At 41.8% G+C, this 22,877-nt stretch overlaps 1 protein-coding gene across 5 annotated transcripts in view; it reads right to left on the bottom strand.

The window, feature by feature from the left end:
• Positions 1–1,815: 1,815 nt before the first annotated feature.
• TCOF1 (treacle ribosome biogenesis factor 1) overlaps positions 1,816–22,877 on the bottom strand; it is an 87,207-nt gene continuing 66,145 nt past the window's right edge. For all 5 annotated transcript variants that reach the window (XM_020964231.2, XM_020964230.2, XM_020964228.2 and 2 more), the window contains 7 exons: positions 15,886–16,057; positions 14,722–14,804; positions 11,313–11,523; positions 6,837–7,460; positions 5,935–6,035; positions 3,605–3,648; positions 1,816–2,303 (listed from right to left, as the gene is read on the bottom strand). In XM_020964231.2, the coding sequence (XP_020819890.1) occupies positions 3,622–3,648; positions 5,935–6,035; positions 6,837–7,460; positions 11,313–11,523; positions 14,722–14,804; positions 15,886–16,057 (1,218 nt within the window). In that variant the 3' untranslated portion in view covers positions 1,816–2,303; positions 3,605–3,621. The remainder of the gene's footprint in view (positions 2,304–3,604; positions 3,649–5,934; positions 6,036–6,836; positions 7,461–11,312; positions 11,524–14,721; positions 14,805–15,885; positions 16,058–22,877) is intronic.

Here is a 22,877-nt window from a genome sequence, read left to right as displayed (position 1 = left end):
ATAAATTTGGTAAAAGTAGGTACCATGAATATTATCCCTTTCTTACAGATGAGGAAACTGAGGCTCAGGGGTTATGTCTTGCCCAAGGTCACACAGATAATGTCAAAGTTGGGATTATTTTTTCCCCTAATTCAATTTTATTTTCAGGTCCACATTACTTTCCTCCTCACTTGTTATCCCCAACTTAGAAAACAAGAAAAACAAAACCTGTTACAAACACACTTAGTCCTTAGGTGGAGACCTTTTAGAATCCCTGGATTTAAACTGGACTCAACTCAAGCATCGTCTTGTATATGAAGTCTTCCCGTCTCCTCTCCTTCCATTTTAGTGCCACCGCCTTTCCTAAATTATCTTGCATCTATTTTACATATGTACACAATGTCTCTACTTGCTAGATAAGAAGCTTCTCTTTGTATCCTCCTCACCCAGCATAAAGCAGCCACTTATGGGTGCCTACTGATAGACCCAGAAAATGGAGAAATTTGTTTTGATTTGGGGGATGAATCCCATCACTTTGGTGAAATTAATCCCCACGATAAGGCAATTGATAGGGAATACAGAGCCTCCATTTCTGGACACTGATAAAAGAGGCTGACGACAAATTCAAGTGCTCGATTCTTTCCACAGTGGAACTGAGAAACCTGGGTTCTTAGTCTGGGCTCCCCAATTCATTAGCTACGTGACTGGCCAGGTCACTTCCCTCTGTGGGCCTCAGTTTCCTTCTGACAAGACAAAAACAAGCCTGTCTCCCTCACATGCAAGGAAAGACCACAGCTTGCTTCAATCCCCCCAGTCCTAAGAACAAGGAAATAAAACACCAGATGTTTTTAGTATGCATACTACAGGGTCTCATTAAATTCAGGCTTGGGAGAGCACCCAGCCCAAAGAATCCCTCAGCAGGAATCTCCTCTGTAATACCCCCCAGAATGGATGGACAGCAATGGGGAGTTCCCTTTCTCTCAAGGCAGCTCAATGAGCTTTTGAACAACTTCAACTCTACACTAACTTTCCCTCCTAAAGTAAAAAATAAACCTGCATCACTGGAATGTTTTCCCACTGGTCCCTGTTCTCTCCTCTAAGGCTGAACAAAACAAGTCTAGCTCCTCTTGAAGATAAAAGAAAAGCCGTGCGATCCTCTAATGACAGCTGTGAAGCTTTGCCTTAAGTCTTCCCTTTTGGGTTAAACACTCCCATGTTTCTTTAATTCATTTTCATTACGTGGGCTCTAATCTCCTTCCTAGTCTGGTTGCTCTCTTGCCAACATCCTTCCTCAAAAGAGGGTCCCCAGCACTGGACCTACTCAATGAGGTCTGCGGGCTCGAATGCGAAGATTATCACCTCTTCTGCTCTGCAACTAGGTTTCCATCAGGGATTTTTCATATTCACTTTGAGGTCACAGACAGAATCAATTGTTTCTTATGTGAACTGCCGAAAGGCAACATGGTATGGTGTACAGTGGTGGGCATAGAATCAGGAAGAACTGGATTCAAACTCAGTGGCTGCAGGCAAATCATCAGACCTCCCTTATGGTACCTGCTTCAAGGGGTTGTGAAACTCAGTTGAGATAAATTTATGTAAAGTGCTTTTCAGGCTTTAAAGATCTATGTAAATATTGGCCATTGTCATCATCTTGTGCCAAAAAAAAAAAAAAAGACAGTGCTCCCTCAAATGGGAGCACTCCTTTCTTCTGGCTGGGATATGCCTGCTTTTGTCCACTACCTTAGTGCATTTAACAGGTCCTCCCACCAATTACAATAACCAGTCTGGGCCAGGACCCTTCCCCTCCTCCCCAACCCACACACAGCAGTCAGGGACTCTTCCACACCAATCTTTTATTTGCAGAGTTCTGTATAAACACGTTAGATAAAAAGTTAAGACACAGGAAAGCCACTCAAGTGCAGCCACCTGCTTGAGACCAAGATTCCATGAGGATGAGCTCTGTCTCCACAGGGGCAGCCGTGGCATTCCCCAGGTCTTCTAGGCAAAGTTTGGAAGGAAAGGCTCTGCAGCCAAGGAGTACCAAAGGAATGTCAGTGGGAGAAAGGGAGAGTCTCTCTTTTAAAAAAATACTGTACATATATATATATATACATACATATACATACATATATAAATATTGGGTATAATCTCTATGGAGATCACTCAATTCATTAGGGACACATTTGAGTGCAGTGCGCTCTCTCGGTGCCCTAGTGCGCTCCTGCTGGATCCACTGGCTCACGGGTCATGCTGGGATTTGGTTGGGTTTTTTTTCCCCCAAGTGGGAGGTTGACATCGACATTCAAGACTTGGCTAGAGAAATCCTAGAGGAAAGAAAACACATAAGACTTTCTGGCTTTTGTATTCTTAAAAACAAAACAAAACAGAGGAAAAGAATGAGCTTATCCCACTGTGACTATAAAAAATGGGGGTGGAGGTGGAGCAGCTTCACTAATTTTCTGTTTCTATTCCTTATCTTTAAATCCATATCCACAAACCCTGACCTGGACCTCTCCCCTTGCCTTTCCCAACCCTTATCCATAAGGTAGTCTTTGTTGTTATAGGGAAAAACAACCCACCAGAAAGCAAGAGCAAGGACCCAAATGGCTAAAAGGATACTTGCTGCAAATGAAAAGGACATTATCAAGTCCAGTGGAAATCAGAGCAACAGCCTCGAATGGTCTGCTTTTCCCTATTATCTGAGAGAAAAACAAACACCTCATCTCTAATGGGCAAATAGCCCCAAAATTGTGGACAATGTACAAAAGAGGAAATACAAATGGTAAATACATATTTGGAGAACATGTAAAAATAAATCAAAGAAATGTGAATTAAAGCAACTTTGAGGTACTATGCAGCACCTGTCTAACACTAACTGGCACAATTAATTTAAAAAATCTCAGTGTTGGCATGGCTGTGGAAAAACAGCTTAAGGTCACGTTTGCTGGTAACAGCAAATTACGAAAACCTTTCTGGAAATGGCTCTGGCAACAAACTACAAAGGCTACAAAGATGATCCTATCCTTTGACCCAATATTCCCACTACTGGGACCATATCCTGAGTTATCAATAAGAAAAAAAAGCTGGAAACAAGTGAGCAACAGCTAAACAAATTATGGTATGAGTTGTGGTAAGTTAATATAATGGAATATGACAATAAGCTTAGATTCATAAAGAAATCAAGACCTTGACGATGTGATGCAAAGCAAAGAAGGCAGAACAGAACTCCCACCAACTACGAGTGATAAATAAAAAAGGTCAAGGAGACCCCAGAGGAAGTAACCCGCAAGTTGCTCCTCACATGTGATGTATCAGAATGCACTGATTTGGGGGTAAACAGTGGGTTTAATGTTTAGACACACAGGAAAGCAGAGTAAACTTGTAGGCCCACTCTGCTGTTGGCCAGAGCTCAGGACCTCTGCAGGGCGTCTTTCTAGGACACTCCAAAGGCTCAAGGGGGCTGTGCATCCAGGATCACAACCTGAGAAGCAGAATTTTTTGAGGAGGGCAGAGAAAAAGCTACTCTCTACTCAGTGAGGCCCAATGCTTGGGGAAATGAGCCACAAGTATGTCCACATAGGGTTATCCCACCCAGAGTACACAAGACAGGAAGACCGTTTATTACCTGCTGCTTAATGCCTCTCAATCTATTTGTTTAACTTTCTTTTTCTGCAGAGGAAAAAAAAACAGAGAAATGTACAAAAGTCATAAAGGCCGGGGGGCAGGTTTTCTATCAAATCTAGGTGACGCTGACAGTGCTTTCTAATGTGGATGAAACAAGTGCTGGAGAGAGAATCGGGACCCAACAGACCCAGGCGGGCAGACATACAAGCCCTCCATCGGGCCTTCTTGAAGAACTTCACGTCTTTGGAGGATGTGGTTAACATCCTTGTTTTTCTCTGCCTTGGGTCCTCAGTCTTTTCTGGCTGCTGTCAGCTACAACCTGCTGCCTACCATATGTGCACTGCTAGTACAAATTCAGGACCCTCAGAAAAGAACCAGGAGCCGAGAAGGAATGAATGAGGGTCAATTTAACACAACAAGTGCTTACTGAACACTTACTAGGTACAAGGTACTGTGCTGGGTGCCAGGATGGGGACTGGACCTGCTTTTTCATTGATGCAGAGCACTCCCAGATGAGGAAACTCCTACTGCCAATTTAGGCTGGCACCTTCTCTAAATCTTTACAATCTTATAGAGTTCCCTAGAGCAATGGTATCAAACTCATACAGAAACAGGGGCCACTACACTGAACATAAGGATGCTTGCTGGCCACAGACTGACTTAGAAAACTACCTATTAACATCACCTGTGTTCTATGGCATTTTTATTAATTCTGTTAAATATTTCCCAATTACATTTTAATATGGCTCTACCATAATATGGTAGCTAGGTGGTACGGTGGATAGAGTACTGGGCCTGAAGTCAGGAATGCTCAGCTTCCTGAGTTCAAATCTTGCCTCAAGACATTTACTAGCTGTGCAACCCTATTTGCCTTAATTTCCTCATCTGTCAAATGAGCTGGAGAAGGAAATGGCAAACCACTCCAGTATCTTTGCCAAGAAAACCCCAAATGGGGTCATGAAGAGTTAGACACAACTGAAATGATCAAACAATGACTCTACCACCCTTGGGGATATTGAGGATCACACAAGCAGTGTGTATCAGAGATGAGATGTGAACCTAATCTTCCTGGCTTTAACAAGAGTTAAAATGAGACAGTCCCTGCTTTCAAAGAGCTTATACACTATTTACTTCCTTCTGGTACTAATGGTGGAAGCAAACACATGATAATCTTCAACAACTGGCTAAAACAGAATTCATACCAGAAGGTTTGGACTCATCAACCCAGGCTCCATGATCTTGTGAAAGAGTCCCTGAATTTGGGTTCAAATATTGGTGCTATCCCTTACCAGCTATAAGGCTTTGAATAAATTATTTTATCTCAAGGAATTATATCTTTCTTATCTATAAAATGGGGAGAAACATGATATGGTATAAAGGTTCTTAAACCTGGAGCCTGTGAATTTATTTATTATTCTGAAAACTATTCAGTATAATTGGGTTTTTTTTTTGTAATCCTCAATGTTGTGCATTTAAAAGCATCATTGAGAGAAGGGGCCCATAAGTGTCATCAGATTGCCAAAGAGATCTAGGACAAAAATTAAGTTAAGAAACCCTGGTATAGTGGAAGGCCAGGAGACCTATATCTGAGCCCTGCTGCTAACACTGACTGTAGGTGTGACCTGAGACAAGTCATTCTTCCCTCTCTCTGGGCTTGTTTACTAATCTGTGAAATGGCGACACTACTGCCAGTACTCGCTATATATCATAGGATTAGCATAAAGAAAGGCCATGTTAAACCTCAGAATACTCTGTGTGTGTGTGTGTGTATGTGTGTGTGTGTGCGCGCGCGCGTGCTATTGTTATCATCAAAATAACAGCAGTATTGGAAGGAGTTTCCTCCTTGGGAATTCCCTAAACCAATAGAATCATAGGTCTAGTCCAAAAAGATATAACATTAAAATAGGGATAATGATATTGTGCCAAGGATCTCACAGGGGTATTGCAAGAGCTCAATGAGATAATAGGTGTAAAGAAATGCCACCTATAATTACTAGCTGAGTAAAGCCAAACACCACACCTGTATTTTCCCACTAACAGAGCTAAAAAATGAATGTGGAATGTGAATGGAGTGAGAGGACAGTGTGGGGTAGTGTGAACAGAGCTGGAGTCTGGGTAAAACTGGTTCACATCCTAATTCTCTTATTTACTATCTGTGTGATGACCTTAGTCAAACCACTCCACCTAAATTACTTTAATACCCCTTTCTGTAAATTAACAAGGGTGAATCTTGGTGGTGAGTTTCATGGTTTCTATGATACTATTTCAATTAAAAAAAATGGATGTTATACCCACTTATGCATAATTATATTGCTCAATACCACAGCTTACCTTTTTCTTCTCTTTCTTGAGGGATACTGAGGCAGGGTCAGGATTTTTGGAAATGGACTGCTTTTTCTTCTTCTTATCCTTTTTGTCCTTGCTCTTTTTCTCTAGAAGTAGGAGAAGAGGAATGACTCCTATAAATAATGGCTATTAGAACTGTCCCTGTTACTTACAGGGTTGGGGCATGAGAAAGCAAGAGGGAACCTGGGATGTCAGAGATTTCAAGAACAAGGTAAAAATTTGAGCCAGAAGGGTGAGGTAGCTTTGGGATTTCATGTGGAATCCACACATACATTTTCACATTCTGTGGCTACTCAGTCACCTAGAGACTAGAGCTAGAAGAAGCAGGAGAAGGCTTCCACAGTTGTGTAGTAGAAAGAGACACTGGACTAAGACGTGAGAGACCTGATGTGCATAACTTTGGTCAAGGCACATCCCCTCTCTAGGTCAGGAAAACAGTATGGCTGGACTCTATGGCATGAAAGGTCCCCTCCAGTCCTGAAAACCTGCACCGGTGTAGGTCTGACTGAAAACTGACAGAAACAGACCCCCTCCTCCTAACCTCCCCTCAAATCAGCGAAGTTCAAAGATCACATGGATCACATGGAAGTCTGCAGACTATTTTTACAAGAGTTGTACGGAACAAGTGGACACAACCTCAGCCACGCTCTACTATAAGAAATGGGAAAGGGCAGTCTGGCAGCAAGGACGTAAGCGATGTCACTGCTGCCAGTCCTTGGGAGCGCCCACCATTTGGACACCATCTTTTTGCTACTGAAAGAACACCATCAGTGGCTTCCCCCTGAGAAGTCTGGGGACTTCTCTGACTCTCGACAGGGAACACGAGGCTCCATGTTCTCACAGGGTCCTGAAAGATAGATTTTAGATGCTGAATATCAGGCACTTACTCTTGTCAGATTTCTTCTTTTGCTTCTTCTCTTTTTTGGTCTTGGGGCCTAGCGTTTTTCCACTTTCTCCCACTGTGACTGTAATGTTTCCTTGTGGCTTCTCTTTGTTCTTCTTGGAGCTATGAACCCCCTTTGGCTTCTTTTCTTTAGCATCACCACTTGCTTTCTCTTTTTTCCCCACCTTGGTAGTCCCAATGGTTTTTTCTTGCAAAGTCTCCCCTTCCTTAGGGACCTCACTCATCAACTTCTTCTTCTTGCTCTTGGGGGCTTTAGCAACAGGGCTGTCTTCTGTCAGTTTTCGTTTTGATTTTGATTTCTTGCTCCCCTTGCCTGACTTTGAGGATTCAGTACTTTTATTCTTCTTTTCTAGCTTCAGCAAGTCACTGAGCATTCTTATTCCAGAGGCCTTGGAGTTGAGAGATGCATTGTTAAGCTCTGAGTTCTCATCAGCACTTGAGATCTGTAGCCGAATTAGAGAAGGGAGGTTGGAAGGATCCATAGACTTTACGGGACTCTGACAGCTGATCCCATGTTTGGGTGAGGCAGGTTTACAATCGACTGCGCCTGACTTGAACCCCTTTCCAATCGACTGATGCCTGGAGACTGAGGTCTTCAATTTTTTCCCTGGAGATCAGGAAAAAAAAAATGGTGTCATGGACTCTGGAATAAAACAGTTTATGTTTGGCCTTCAACTGTCACACATAATATCCAATCAAGCCTCAGGAAACTCACCAGAATTCTTTAATATTGTATCAGAAATGCTAGCTACAGCAACAGGATAAGAAAAAGAAACTGAAGGAATAAAAGCAGGCAACGAGTAAACAAAATGCAGATGATAAGATAGTGTACTTAGAGAAACCTAAAGAATCAAGCAAAAAACTAGCTTCAACAATTAACAACTTTAGTAAAGTTGTAGGTTCTAAAATAACTTACATAAATCAGCAGCATTTCAATATATTACCAACAGAACTTAGCAGAAAGCGTTAGAAAGAGAAATTCCATTTGAAATAACTGCAGATATTAGAAAATACTTAGGAGTCTACCTGCCAAGACAAACCCAGGGACTAAATAAACACAATTACAAAATACTTTTCACGCAAATAAAGACATATCTAAACAAGCGGAGAAATAGTAATTGCTCATGAGTCGGAGCCAATAAAATAAAAACGACAATCCTATCTAAATTAATTTACTTATTCAGTGCCATACCAGAGCACCGAAAATTTATTTTGTAAAGCTGGAAAAAAAATTCATCTGGAAGAACAAAATGTCAAGAATGTCAAGGGAACCAGAGAAAAAACAAGTGTGAAGGAAGGTGGCCGAACAAAGCCAGACTGCGAACTATATTACAAAGTGGTAATCATCACAACAATCTGGTACTGACTAAGACAGCAGTGGATCAATGGAATAGATTAGGCACATGATACTCAGTAGTAAATGACTATTGTAATCTAGTGTTTGATAAACCCCAAGATCCAACCTTTTGGGGCAAGAATTCACCACTGTACAAAAATTGCTAGGAAAACTGAAAATCAGTTTGGCAGAAACAAGGTACAGACCAACAGCTCCCACTATATACCAAAATAAGGTCAGAATGGGTAAACCAGTTAGCTCTAAAGAGGGTGATAAATCAAAAGTAAATTAACAGAGCATGGAAAATTTTACTTGTCAGATCTATGGATAAGGGAAGAGTTTAAGACCAGACAAGAGATACAGAGGATTATAGGAAATAAAACAGATAATTTTGATTACATGAAATTAAAAAAGTTTTGCACAAACAAAACCAATGCAGTTAAAATTAGAAAGATGGTAGGAAACTGGGAAAAAAAATTTACATCAAATTTCTCTGATAAAGGCCTCATTCCTCAAATATATAGGGAACTGAGTCAAATTTATATAAAAATCGGAGACATTCTGCAATTAATAAGTGATCAAAGAAAATGAACAGGCAGTTTTCATAAGAAGAAATCAAAGCTATCTGTAGTCAAATGAAAAAATGCTCTAAATGACTACTGATTAGAGAAATGCAAATTAAAACAACTCTGAGGTACCATATCACACCTTTAAGATTGGCTAACATGATAGAAAAGGAAAACGATAAATGCTAGAGGAGATGTGGAAAAACAGAGACACTAACGCACTGTTGGTAGAGTTGTGAGCTAGTCCATTCTGGAGGGAAAAGGATCTAGATGTACAAAAATATTCATAGCAACTCTTTTTGTGGTGGCAAAGAATTAGATATTGAGGGGTGCCCATCAACTGGGGAACAGCTGAATAAGTGGTGGTATATGATTGTGATGGAACACTATTGTGCTGTAAGAAATGAGGAGTAGAATGGTTTAAAAAAAATTGGGGAGATTTATATGAACTGATACAAAGTGAAGTTAGCAGAACCAGGAGAACACTGTACGCAGTAATAGCAATATTGTAAGGATGACTGATCAATTGTGAAAGACTTAGCTCCTCTGATCAATACAGTGATCCAAAACAATTGCAAAGGACCCGTGATGAAAAACGCTGTCCCCCTCCAGAGAAAGAACTGATAAACGGAGTGCAGACTGAAGCATACTTTTTCTCACTTTATGTTTCTTGCTTTTTATTTATTTTTTGGGGGCAGCATAGCTAATATGGAAATATATTTTACATGATTTCACAGGCATAATTGATATCATATTGCTTGCATTCTCAATGGATAGGAGAGCGCTATGAGGGAGGGAGAGAATTTGGAATTCCAAAGTTTAAAAAATGAATGTCAAAAATAATTAAACAGACAAATAGATAGATAAATAAAAGAGGTAAGTTCCCTGTGAGGAGAGACTGTTTCATTCTTTGTATTTGTATCCCCAGCAATGGTGCCTGGCAAAGAGCAGTGCTTAACAAATGCTTGTGGACTGATGATAAACATTCTGATAGGGATAAAGATCGGATCTGTAATTTCATGGGTACGGACCTAGGTAATTTTATAGCAAACTCTCAGGTGAGGGAGCTCCTTCCATCATTTTAAGATGGTACCTTTCCTGCAACTTAACAGTCTTAGAGAGTCGCTCAGGACACTATGAAGTCTTATCTAAGGTCATAGAGCTAATATGTGTTAGACCCAGGGATTGAACCCAGATTTTCCTGGCTTCAAGGTCAGCTCCCTACCCACTATGTCATGCTGCCCCTTTAAAAACTGTAACACAAAGGAAAATGCACAGACTTCAGGAGGTGTATACAAGCTCAACATAACTTTAGAAGTGCCTAAGTAATACACAAGAATGTGCATCTAAAACAAATGTCTCCCTTCTAAGATTTTATTTCAGGAGACTGCTGGTGAAGATAAAAGGACCCCCAATTTTCCCACCCCCTCTCCCCCCCAAGAGTGTCCATCCCGCAGGGAGCTAGGACTGTCTCCTTTGGCTAAGATTTAAGAGCAAATTCTGGGAATCTCACTGCTGTTTTGTGCTTAAATTAGGAAACTAATGACATCTGGGATGGCTGGTCTTTCACGCCTAGTTTTTTTTTTTTTTGGCTAGGCAATAGGGCTAAGTGACTTGCCCAGGGTCACACAACTAATAAGTGTTATGTGTCTGAGGCCGGATTTGAACTCAGGTCCTCCTGAATCCAGGGCTGGTGCTCTATCCACTGTGCCACCTAGCTGCCCCCTTTCACGTTTAGTTTTCTGAAGGGCTGTTAACCTCTTCAGCTCTTACATGGTCCTTTCCCTATAAACAGATAAAACTAGCAGCACCTTTAGCAATATGTATACTTTTCCTGGAACGAGGGTGGAAAAAAGGAAAGACAGGATTCATCTCTTGCACTTCTAATTTCATGAACTAAACATGAAATGTCCCTCAGAAGGATATGAAAGAGATGGGACCAATTATGGCCTGCCATCTGAATCTAAGACACAGCTCCAAGTTAACTCTTATAAACAGTCCAGGGATGATATACACGCCAATTCTGCCTAAGCAGAACAACAGAGACCAGTCTTATAATCACCAGCAATGATGAACTCTAAACCCTGCAAATGTTATGTTATGTGTGCACATGCATGGACATATACACACACACCTCTTACAACTACTTCTTGTAGGTATGATTACTGCCATCTGATCCTAGGACAGTAGTATGCTTTTCCCATGTCTACTTGAGTATTTCTGAGTAACCTCTGAAGAAAATGTAATGAAAGCCCCTACACCAGGTCTGCGCAACCTGTGGCCCACCAAAGGATTTCCTCTACGTACAAAGGATGTTTTCCCCTACATTTTTCACGGGCTGCTTGAAATCCTTTGGCGTGCCACAAGCGGCCTGTGGGCCATAGGCTGTGCAGGCCTGCCTACACTAACATGGGGGCACAGTCAGCCCATATTTAAGCTGCTAGTTAACACTGCCCCTAGCTACAGTTGCTAGGAATTCCAGGTAAGGTGGTTCATGCTAACAGGCTTGGTTAATCCCCCAAAGTCTTCTCTCCTCCAGCACAGACCCTATACTTACCAGTCTGGGGAGGCTGCTCTTCTGATTCTGTCTTGCACTCTACCTCAGAATCACTGCTGTCACTCTGAGGACTTCCTTTGTAAGACACTGGCAGAGCTGGGCCTGCAGAGGCAATCGCTGCAAGTCTTTGCTTGGGAGGTGCCTTCTGTAGCTGAGGGTTTATGGATACAGGGAGAGATGAACTGGGAAATGCATAACCTGAAAGGACAGACTGACAAGATACATCATGTTACACAAGAGATCAGCGTAGAGTCAAGGTTACTATCAGAATTCACAGTTTTGGCGTTCTGCCCATAGCCTGGTGCCAGGATCATTGGAACAGCAACTTACAGGGCCCAGAGCTGGACTTCAGAGACGGTATGGTTCCACTTCTTCATATCAAAGATTGGGAAACCCTATCTCAGAGAAGGGGAGTGACTCGCCCAAGTTGACAAAGGTAGAGAGTAGCAAAGCTGGGACCTGAACCTCTGACTCCAAATCCATCATATGAAAGTGGGCTTCTGCCTCTACTTTTCCTAAATGAAGGGCAGGGCCTTTTTGTACAGTCTCTGTTGTTTAGTCATTTTCCAGTTGTGTCTGACTCTTTGTGACCCCATTTGGGGTTTTCTTGGCAAAGATACTGGAATGGTTTGCCATTTCCCTCTCCAGCGCATTGTACAGATGAGGAAACTGAGGCAAACAGGGTTAAGAGACTTGCCAGGGTCACACAGCTAATAAGTATCTGAGGCCAGATTTGAACTCAGGAAGTTGAGTCTTCCTACTCAAAATAACTATTAGGTTGAACAGACTGTACAGAGGAACCAACCATCACTCAAGTTTAAGAGCCCTTAGTTTATAATAGATAAAAGGTCAAAGTACATGAATAGTCAGGTGTGGTGGTACATGCCTGTAATCTCTGCTACTGAGATAAGCTGAGGATGGTATATCTATTGAACTCAGAAGTTCTGAGCTGTGGTAGGGCTAAAGCCAAACTGGGCTCTACACTGAATCTATCAGCACCCTCGAGACCAGAGGGGCCACCAAGATGCTCACAGAGGTGAGAACTGGCCCAGGTCAGAAATGGAGTCAGTAAAAGCTTCTGGGCTGATCAGTGGTAGGATCAGGTTCTTAAGTGACTACCACACTTCTGGCCTGGACAAGATAGGGAGGCCCGCATCAAAAATAACAGTAATAATAAAGACAAAAAACCCCTGCAAAGTATAAGAATAGTCTTCAAAAGACAACATGCAAATTATCAACAACCACATAAAAATATTCCAAAATGCAAATTAAAACAACACTGAGGTATTACTTCACATGAATCAAAAGAGGAAATAAGGTAGAAGAGAAATAGTTGATACTGTAGGGGCTGTGGAAAAAAAGGCACATTAACACACCTGGCAGAATTGGGAATTGGTCCAACTGTTCTGGAAAGCAATGTGGAATTATGTAAGAAGAGTTTCTAAAATGGTCACAACCTCTGATTCAATAATCCCACACTCCTGGGCTTATGCCCCAAGGAAGTCAACACAGAAAGGGTCAATACATTTTGAAATATTCGTAGCAGCACTATTTGTAAAAAGCAAAAAGCTGGAAACAAATACGACCACTGAATGGGGGATGGAGGAACAGACTGTGGAATATTAATGCAAAGGAATATAGATATACTGTAAGAATGAATAATAATAATAGTAACAGTAAACCGTTTGAATGAACATGAGGAATTCTAAGAAACTGAACCAAAAGATAAATATGCTCAATGGCTACCATGATGTCAATGAAAACAACACTAAAAAACAAATGGATTTAGGGGAACACAATGGCCAATGTTGGCTCCGGATACATAACCGACAGCATACTTCCTTCCTTCCTGTGAAGAAACAGTAAACTATGAGTGAAAATTTACAGGTATTATCAGTCACAATCACTATTAACAGCAAATTTTGATTAACATTTATTTTCCTTACAGGGAGAAAACCATTGGAGGTTGGAGATTATTGGGAAGTAAAATGTCAAACAAAATTTATCAATTAAAAAAGTAATTTTTAAAAAAGCCATTCTTTTGTTAATTTAATACTTCTGGGTAACATAGGACTGAACTCCACTGGACCTAAAGAGAGTCAGACACCGATTCAAATCTTTGCTCAAATACTACAGAATTTGTTGAACAGTGTGGAAATGAAAGACCTAATGTACCCTCTCCAATTAAATAATGAAGTTAAAAGACTACAATATGTTATATACTGGATACATTTTGAAGAATTATGTAGTGGTCCTAATTGCTAATGCTTTCATAAGATGTTACTATCAGTATTCCTTTTATTAATGGATAGAGGGCTAGACTTGGAATCAGAAGGCTCCAGAGCAAATCCTATCTCAGATACTTATTTAGCTGTGTGATTTTAAGCAAGTCACAACACGCTGGGCCACAGTATCACCATCCGTAAAATAGGGCTAACAATAGAATCTACCTCCCAAAGCTGTTGATAGCATAAAATGAGAAAATACACAAAAGTGTTTTGCAAATGATGATCAGCAATGCTGTAAAATTTTATGGCACCCTATCTGAGAACTGCATGCCTTGCTCATAAATGTCTTAGTATGCAATATTGTTTTTTTCATTTAGCAACATGTGATTCAGCCTAATTGCTCTTGATTTTTCCACCTTTATTTTGACACACACACACACACACACACACACACACACACACACACACACACACACACACACACACGAAGCTGCTTGTAAACAGAAACCTTACTTTGTTGTCAGGGTACACTGAGTTCACAGCTCTCCCTGAAATCGCTCGTCACTACAAAAATAAATAAATAACTAATAGTGTTGATTAGTTCACTTTTCTGAACTTCAGTTTCCTCACTGCTAAAATGGTGCAAGTCTACAGGATTGCTGACAACAAACGTCCTTGGTAAACCCTGGTTTCCTGCAGTGACTTGTGCCTGTGGTTTCATTAGCAGAGGAGCTCCCAAGGAGGAAACTTCCTCTATCAATCCAGATGACAGAATCACAGATCTAGGGCTGGAAGGGACCTCAGAAGCTACCTATAGTTCAACTCCCTCATTTTACAGATGAGGAAACTGAGGCCCAGGGAAGCAAAGCCAATTGCCCAAGATCATATAGGTAGGTAGTAGGCACCAGAGGTAGGATTTGAACCCAAGTCCTCTGCCTCTTTGCACCACTCTGCCTCAGCACCTTCTGTGCACTTTATAATCCTAGAGAGTCATCTGGGGCACTGAGAGGTTAATTGCCACATCCAGGCTTACAAAGTGTATCAGAGGCAGAATGGACCTGGGTCTTGCTGGCTCTAAGGCCAGCTCTCTATACATTCTACATGTTCTATCTTTAATAACAAGAGTTAATAGCATTATTCAGAGGCGCAGAGCAATTTCCCTCTTGGCCCCTCAAACCTACCTGGGAAGGCTCTATCATTTCCTCTTCGCTGGAATCCTCTGGGCTCTCTGTATTCACAGTGGCTTTGCCCTTAGGGGAAGGACCTGTAGGAGAAGCATACAAGTTTACGAAACCTGTTGGTCCTGTGAGATTTAGTGCAAAAAATCCTCATTAGTGGCTTACAGGATATGGTCATTCTCATGGGTGGTTTCTCCTGAAATTTCTCGCTCAATCTCTCTGCCCACCTTTCATTCATCCCCCCATCTACTAGATTCTCCAGTCATCTTCTTCTGGGGACCAAACCAGTAGCTTACTTTCCCTGTCCTGTCTTCAAATCTCTCAATAAGTTTTCCTTCTAGGTCACGGGTGAGGAACCTGCAGCCTCGAGGCCACCCTCTAGGTCCTCAAGCACAGCCCTTTGACTGAATCCAAACTTCAGAGAAAAAACCCCCTTAATGAAAGGATTTGTTCTATAAAACTTGGACTCAGTCAAAAGGCCTCACCCAAGGATCTAGAAAGCCACATGTGGCCTCGAGGTCACAGGTTCCCCACCCCTGTTCTAGGTGGATTTCCACAAACTTTCAGGGTTCTAGAAATAACTGAACACTATTAAGAGGCATTCCCTATATCAGCAAAGTTAAAATGTTCTGGGGCTATTCTTAACCTCCCATTTTATCTAGACTGTCATTGCCTTCATTTGTAGAGAAGATTGGGTCTGGACTCTCTTAAGATGGTGCTTAAAATGGCAATGATGCCCAATCACATTAATTAGAGATGTGTGTCTGATGAATATGGAGTCAGAAGCCATGGGCTACAGTCCTGGCTTTGCCAGTAATCCACTGGGTAACTTTGGGCACAGTCATTTAACTTCTCTTAAGCCTCAAGTTTCTTCATCTGCTAAATGAAGGAACTGGATTCTTATCTCCAAGATCTCTTTTAACTCTGAATCCAATGAGGAGCCAATAACAACTGTCCAACCTTTCACTTGACATGAAACATGAAGAAACAAACCCAGAGAAGGTCTTACTCTTCCCTCTGCCCTACAATTCTTCTTGTCTTAGAACAGCCAACCTCCCTCCAGATATCCCCACCCTTGGCTGTCACTGCCCATAGAAGTTTGCTTTTCCCACGTTATCAAGGGATAGTGGATTAGGCATGGGGCCATTTTTCTTTAGGTGTCCTTACCTAGATTTTGTGTCTGCTTTGCTTTGACTATGTCTGAGTCTTCTTTCTCACTCTTTGTACCATTACTAGTGGTCACAGAAAAGCTGTCCTGAGCAGGCGTGGCTTGGGTCCCCCCAGCAAGCTTAGATTTCTTGTCCTGCTTAGCTGTTTTGCTCTTCATCACACAAGTGGTCTATGGAATAAAGATGAAGAGTCTTTTAGAGACAATGGCATCTTAATCCAAGGAAAGCACAAAGGAATGGTGAGAGGAAAGGGAGGAGGAAGGGAAATAGTCACTTCGTGCCTTGCCTCCTCATATACACTCAGTACCTGTCCAAATTAAGCATTCAAAACTCGAGTCTAGTGTAGATCCTGTTCATGCCTTAGTTCAAGTAGTCTTATCTTCCCACATCCTCTTTTTGATCAATTTCTACTATTCTGAGACTTGACTTAATTCTGCTAGAACTAAAATACGTGCCCAATAACTGAGGAATTGCTGAACAAACTGTGGTATATTAATGGCATGGAATATTAGTACATCATAAAGAATAAAGAACACGATAAATTCTGAAAACCATGTAATCAACTGTATCAAATTCAAAAGATTTTGTATGAACAAAATCAAGGTAGCTAGGTTTAGAAGGGAAACAATTAAATGGAGGAAAAATCTATGAAGCAAATATCTTTGATAAAGTGGATATTTAAGATATGTTGGGAATTCATATAAACATCTAAGAATAAAAGCCACTGACCTGATAGGGAACTGGTCAAACTATATGAATAGGGAGGGCAGCTAGGTGGCACAGTGGATAGAGCACCAGCCCTGGATTCAGGAGGACCTGAGTTCAAATCTGGCCTCAGACACATAACACTTACTAGCTGTGTGACCCTGGGCAAGTCACTTAACCCCCACTGCCCAACCCAAAAAAAACCCCAAACAAAACAAACTATATGGATAGGAAGTTACCAAAAGAAGAAATGTAAGCTATCAACATCCTTATGAAAGGATGCTCAAATCACAAATAATAAAAGAAATGCAAATGAAAAAAATACAGAGGTTTCTCCTCAGCAATCATATTGATGAAAAAAAGAGAAATAGTAGATATTGGAGGAGCTATGATTAGACTGGTGTACTAATGCACTCTTGGTGAAACTGTGAATTGGTGCAGGAGTTCTAGAAAATGAGTTGAAAAAAGTCTATTTCTCCTGACCCAGTGATATCACTACTAGGTATATATTCCAAGGTCAAAGATCCTAAATATCAATCTGTATCAACACTGCTACTATGTATCCATGTCAACTGACATACATGCATACCTCATTTTTATGGTGGTCTGCGATCAGTGATCTTTGACGTTACTACCGTAATTGTTTTGGGGAGCCACAAACTACACCAATATGAGATGGCGCACTTCATCGACAAATGTTGTGTGTTCCGACCGCTCCACCGACCGGCCATCCCCTGCTTTCTTTCCCTCTCCTCAGGCCTCCCTATTCCTTGAGATACAACAATATTGAAATCAGGCCAGTTATAACCTTACACCGGTCTCTAAGTGTTCAAATGAAAGGAAGAGTCAATCAATGCAACAAACTTCATCGCTGTCTTATTTTAAGAAATCGCCACCTCGACCTTTAGCAACAGGCACCCTGATCATTCAGCAGCCATCAACATCGAAGCAAGGCACTCCACCAGCAGAAAGAATCAATTATGACTCACTGAAGGCTCAGATGATGGTTAGCATTTTTTAGCAAAAATTTTAAATTAAAGTATGTATTTTTTTAGACATAAGTCTACTCTACACTTGATACACTATAGTATAGTATAAATATGCACTGGGAAACCAAAAAATTTGTGTGACTTGCTTCATTGCAGTGGCCCGGAAGTGAATTCACAATCTCTCCAAGGTAGGCCCCGGAGTATATCAATACTAATACTGATATAAGTAGCTATATTAGGTCTTTGACCTCCTTAAGATACATACCCAGTAGTGTGATCTATACACACAGATCTATTTATAGCAGCACTTTTTGTCACAGCAAAGAACAACAAGGAGAAAAGTGAATAGCTGTTGATTGGGGAATGGTGGAATGACATTATTTGTGCTATAAGAAATGACAAATAGAAAGAATTCCAAGAACTTGGGAATACTTGTACAACCTGACCCTGAGCCCTGGAAAGAAAGCAGAACCATGAGGCCAATATGCACAATGACCAAGAGAAGAGAAAACTGCACTGACCGTCACCATGGCACTGACCAATGGTGAGCTCAGGGCTCTGAGTTAAGCAGGCCTTCCTGCTTCTGGGCAGAGAAGGGGCGGAGAATCTATTTCCAGCCACAGCCAGTGGGTTGATCTGTTCTACCTGACTGTGCTTTCTCTATTTACTTGTAATAAGAAAGGGTCCAGGGTGGGGATGGGGGGAGTCACTGGGATGTGACAGATGTCACTCTAATTTAGAGATATGACAGAAGGCCTGTGCTCTATAACTTTATATTTTGGATCTTCAACCACAATTCACAGGCTGCAGAGCTTGGAGGGAGAAGGAGGCATTGACAAGGAGCTTAAGCAAGGAGTATCGGCAGCCATGGAGAAGCAGAGAAAGAATGTGCTCCCCCAACAGCTTTGGGGGGGGCTGACTAGTAAAGGATGAGTACAGAAAAGGAAGAAAATCTGAGACAGTTACAACAGCAAGCTCTGTGTGTGTGTGTGTGTATGTGTGTGTGTAGGGGATAGCTCAGAGAGGGCTTTATGGAGGATTATATGAGATAATGAAAGGAAAAACCCTTTGAAAAGGACAGGGAAAAACCCTTTTGGAAAGTTCTATATCAAGGTAAGGGATGATGATTACAAGGAAGGCCAATAAAGTAAGCACAATGAACATTGCTGAGTGCCCTCCCTGAGGGGTGGGGGCTGCTGCAGAAGGTTTTTGGGAGGAAGGCAGGATGGTGCATGGCAAGGAATTTGTGGATGAGGAAGAATGACACTGCTGGAGTGGGGTCTGGGCAGAAAGCGTGTTAGGTTCAGAACAGCAAGACGTGCCAAGGGTTGACAAGAGATAAGAGAGAAGATCCAACAGCAGGAAGCGTTTAGTCATCCTGTACAACACAAGGGGATGGATGGTCAGGACAGCAGCTGGCCTAGAGGGGAGTGCACAATGACACAGAGTGGAACCAGGGCTGGGGGTTGGGGTGTTGCCATGGTCTGCAAACTCAAGATAAATCAATGCCAGTCAAAAAAAACTAAGGCAATTTTAGACCTCATTAAGAAAAATGAGCAGCAGCTTCCAGAATGAAAAAGTGATAGTCCTGCTGTTCTCTGCCCTGGTCAGATCACAGCTGAAAACATCATGCTCACTTCTCCATTTTAGGAAGGAAAGTATAGTGGCATGGTTCTTTCTATTCATTTTAATACTTTATAATGTTGCTAGAGCAGGGCAAATGGTGGTGAGAAGATTGGAGGCCATGCCATATAATAACAACAACAATAATAATAACTAGAATTTATATAGCACTTTAAAGTTTTCAAAGTGCTTTATGAAATTATTTCCTTTTATCTCCACAACGACAATCCTGGGAGGTAAGTGCCATTATTATCCCCATTTGACAGAAGAGGAAACTGAGGAAGACAGAGGTGTGACTGTCCCAGGGTCACACAGCTAGTAAGTGTATGAGGTCGAATCTAAACTCAGGTGTTCCCGACTCCAGGCCCAGAACTCTGTCCACTCTGCCACCTAGCTGAAGATGACTGAAGGAATTAGAATGAATGTTGGAACCTCAAAGGCCACAAAGTGCAAACCGATACCTTTCTACAACATCCTAGGTAAAAGGTCCTCCAGCTTTTACCTGTAAGACCTCCAGTAAAGGGTGGGGGGGGGTTATCTTGGGAAAGAGAGACTCATCCTGGTTGGCCACAGTAAATAAAGCCAGGAGATACAAGAAGAAACTATAGAGGTAAATTTAGTATTAATTAAGGAAATGTATCTAAATAATTAGCAGTTCAAAATTGGACTGAGAAGTTCTGGGAGCTCTTGGATTACCCTTCAGTGGAGGTCTTCCAGCAGAGGTTGGATTCCTTGTCAGGGATATTGACTGTCAAAGGAATTTGCTCAAATACGTGGTAGACTAGATCAAAGGTGTCAAACTCACTGCCCGCAAAAGTCCCAAGCGCAAGATAGCAGATTAAAATGCAACTGGGAAACATTTTTAACAAAATAAAGAAAAATACAGTACAATGGTAGATAATAGTAATCTGTGGTTTTTGGAAGTCAATATGCAGCCCTCAGGGATCTGTTTCTGAGTTTGACACTTCTGGCACAGAGGACCTGACATACCTTCCCCCTGTGTCACTCTCTGTAAAGTGGTCCTAAAGAGGCAGCGTGGAGGATGTCATTAGAGACCCTGAGGGACTATGGGTATGTCATGTGGGAAGCACGAGAGATGGCTTATGGGAGGGCTATAGGGGTCTACTAGACGTCAGGAGAGCACAGGGACTGCCAACTGGGTCTAGTCCTTATGGTGATGTTACGGGAGGTCATGAACAAGGATCCCCCAGAGCCGAGATCTATCCATGAAGGAAGTACCTGTCCTACACTAATGATACGAAGATGTAAAAAAATGGATAATATATTCACGGACTACCGTTAATATAATAAATGACGATGGGATGCTTCAAATGTACACAGGAAAAATTATAAGAAGAAATGATAATAACATAAGTGAAAAGATCTTGAAGAGGAATACACGTCTTGAGTGCTCTGCAGACCAATGACAGTCCTAGAGAAATACGGAGACATGGCTTCCTTCTAGAGCGAGAAATGCTGTCAGCTATCAGTGGTCACCGTGTTAAAGGGTTTTATTGAACTGCATTTCTTCGTTACAAGGGAGAATTCAGTGGGGGGAAGGGGATCCCCCCCCTTCCCCATACGACAAGAAGCACCAGTAAAACTTTTTTTTTAAGCAATGAGAAAGGAAAGCAAGCAGGACATTGTTATTCCTTTGTTTAAAAAAATACCAAAAAATAAGTTGTACATAAAATTCAGAGTTCATTGTTTTATGTACTATTATTTACACATTTTGGTTTACTTGCATATTTGTTTTTAATGATGGTTACTAAGAAGAATAAAAGTATTTTCTTAAATAGAAAAGCGGCTCTGACTGCTAGCTGGTGAGAAGTTTTGGAGACACTGAAAGTGTCAACAGTAATGGCTTTGGTGTCAAGAGTTTGAGTACTGATTCTACCATGGAGCTTACATGATCCCACACAATTAATTGTTAGGCTTTCTAGGTATATCTTTTCTCATCTATATAAGATATGGATGATAACATGATGTTGTCTATTTTGATGTCAAACTCAAACAGAAAAGGGGGCCACAAAATCACATATAAGGATCTGTGACCCACGTATTGACTTAGAAAACCATGTATGATCTACGTTTTATTGTATTTTTATTTATCTTTTTTTAACATTTCCCCCCTGGTTTAGGCTGCACTTGAGTCTTATGGAACATGTTTGTCACCTCTGCTCTAGGATGCTGAGATGATTTGAAAAGTATGAAATGCTAAGCAGATGTAAGAAACTATTTTTTCATGAGCAATTCCTTTGTCTTTATAATGAGGCTGCATTACATTAGATCTCTAGGGATCCTTCCAGCTCTTAAATCCTATGAATTGTGCTAGCTAAGCAAAAAAGGGGGGGAAAAAAGCCAAAAAAGGAATTTCCTCTCTGTCCTGGTATTCCAATACATATGGGAAAAAAACCTCAACCACATCTTAGAAACATTTATTATACCAAAGGGGAAGAATAAAGGAAAAGGGGAGGAAAAACTCTATTCTTGTCCATGTCCTTAAAGGTACATTAGGTAGTCAAGACCCATCCTATACCTCCCTCTAAGGAAACTCTGGACTTCAGAATCGCAAAGCAGCCCTGGGCTCAGATTCTGGTTCTAAAATACTGAGGAGAACCCAATTATTAAAGGGGACCTTAGAAGCCATCTAGTGAAACCCACATCTGACCAGGATGTTTTCTACGATAGTGGTGAATGTTTTGAAAAAATATTTTGACAACTGTATTTCAACATCAGTGAAAAATCTAGGGGTCCACAGGTGTCACCGGACTACCAAAGGGCGCCACGACACACAAAAAGGGCGGAGAAGCCCTGCTCTACAGCAACTCTGAACAAGGAGCCACTTCCAAACCTCGCTGAGGGTCCCTGGCTTTTGAATGGCTCCCTTAGTGGGCCTGCGTGTCAGCTACAAAAAATTAAGGTACAATTGATATTCCCTACTGCTCTCCCAGGCCCAGTGCAGATATTCCTTTGTAAACTGTATGGGACTGTAGAAACAGTCTGAAACACATAGGATGGAGTCAGGGAACCTGAAAAATCTTGGAATTGGAGTCTGGATTCCAGGCAGCAGTAACGGCTAGTATTCACATAACATTTTACGTTTTATAAAAATGCTTTACGCACTATCTAATTTGTGCTTCACAAAGACCCTGAGAGATAGGGAGGTGCCACAAGCATCCCCAATTTACAGAGGCAGGGGCTGAGAACTTGAGAAGGTCAGCGTCTTGCCCAAGATCAGACAGCCAGTAAAGGACAGGGCTGCGACTTGAACCCTGTTCAAGGTGTCCTGATGCTAAGCCTAGACTCTACCCCCTATGTCACCCTGTCACTCCAAGGAGAGGTCGTGTGAAGGCCAACAAGCTATACTCAGGTTGACTTGAAGCTGGGCAGGAGCACCAAGCTTCGTGTTAGGCTCCCTTCCCCGTGGCCATCTTCCAGGTACCTGATCCTCAGGGGTGGACTCACTACTGGAGTCGTCCATACGAGCTCCAGGCTGGCTGGGGCTGGGTGGACAGCTGGCCTTTTGGCAGAGGGGGGCCACTTCTGCCAAAACGGTTTTTATTGCTAGAACAGGTAAGAGTGAGGGAGACTGGGTTAGGTGTGAGAGAGAACGGGCCAGGTCTATGCTGTATCCCCCACCTACAATGCAAGGAGGTCAAACTTAAGAACT

This window comes from Phascolarctos cinereus, unplaced genomic scaffold (assembly GCF_003287225.1).
Source record: "Phascolarctos cinereus isolate Bilbo 61053 unplaced genomic scaffold, phaCin_HiC Scaffold_2;HRSCAF=192, whole genome shotgun sequence".
In the NCBI taxonomy this organism is placed as follows: Eukaryota; Metazoa; Chordata; class Mammalia; order Diprotodontia; family Phascolarctidae; genus Phascolarctos; species Phascolarctos cinereus.
The sequence above is the reverse complement of the archived record's forward strand: the minus strand, read 5'-3'. Positions and strand labels throughout refer to the sequence as shown.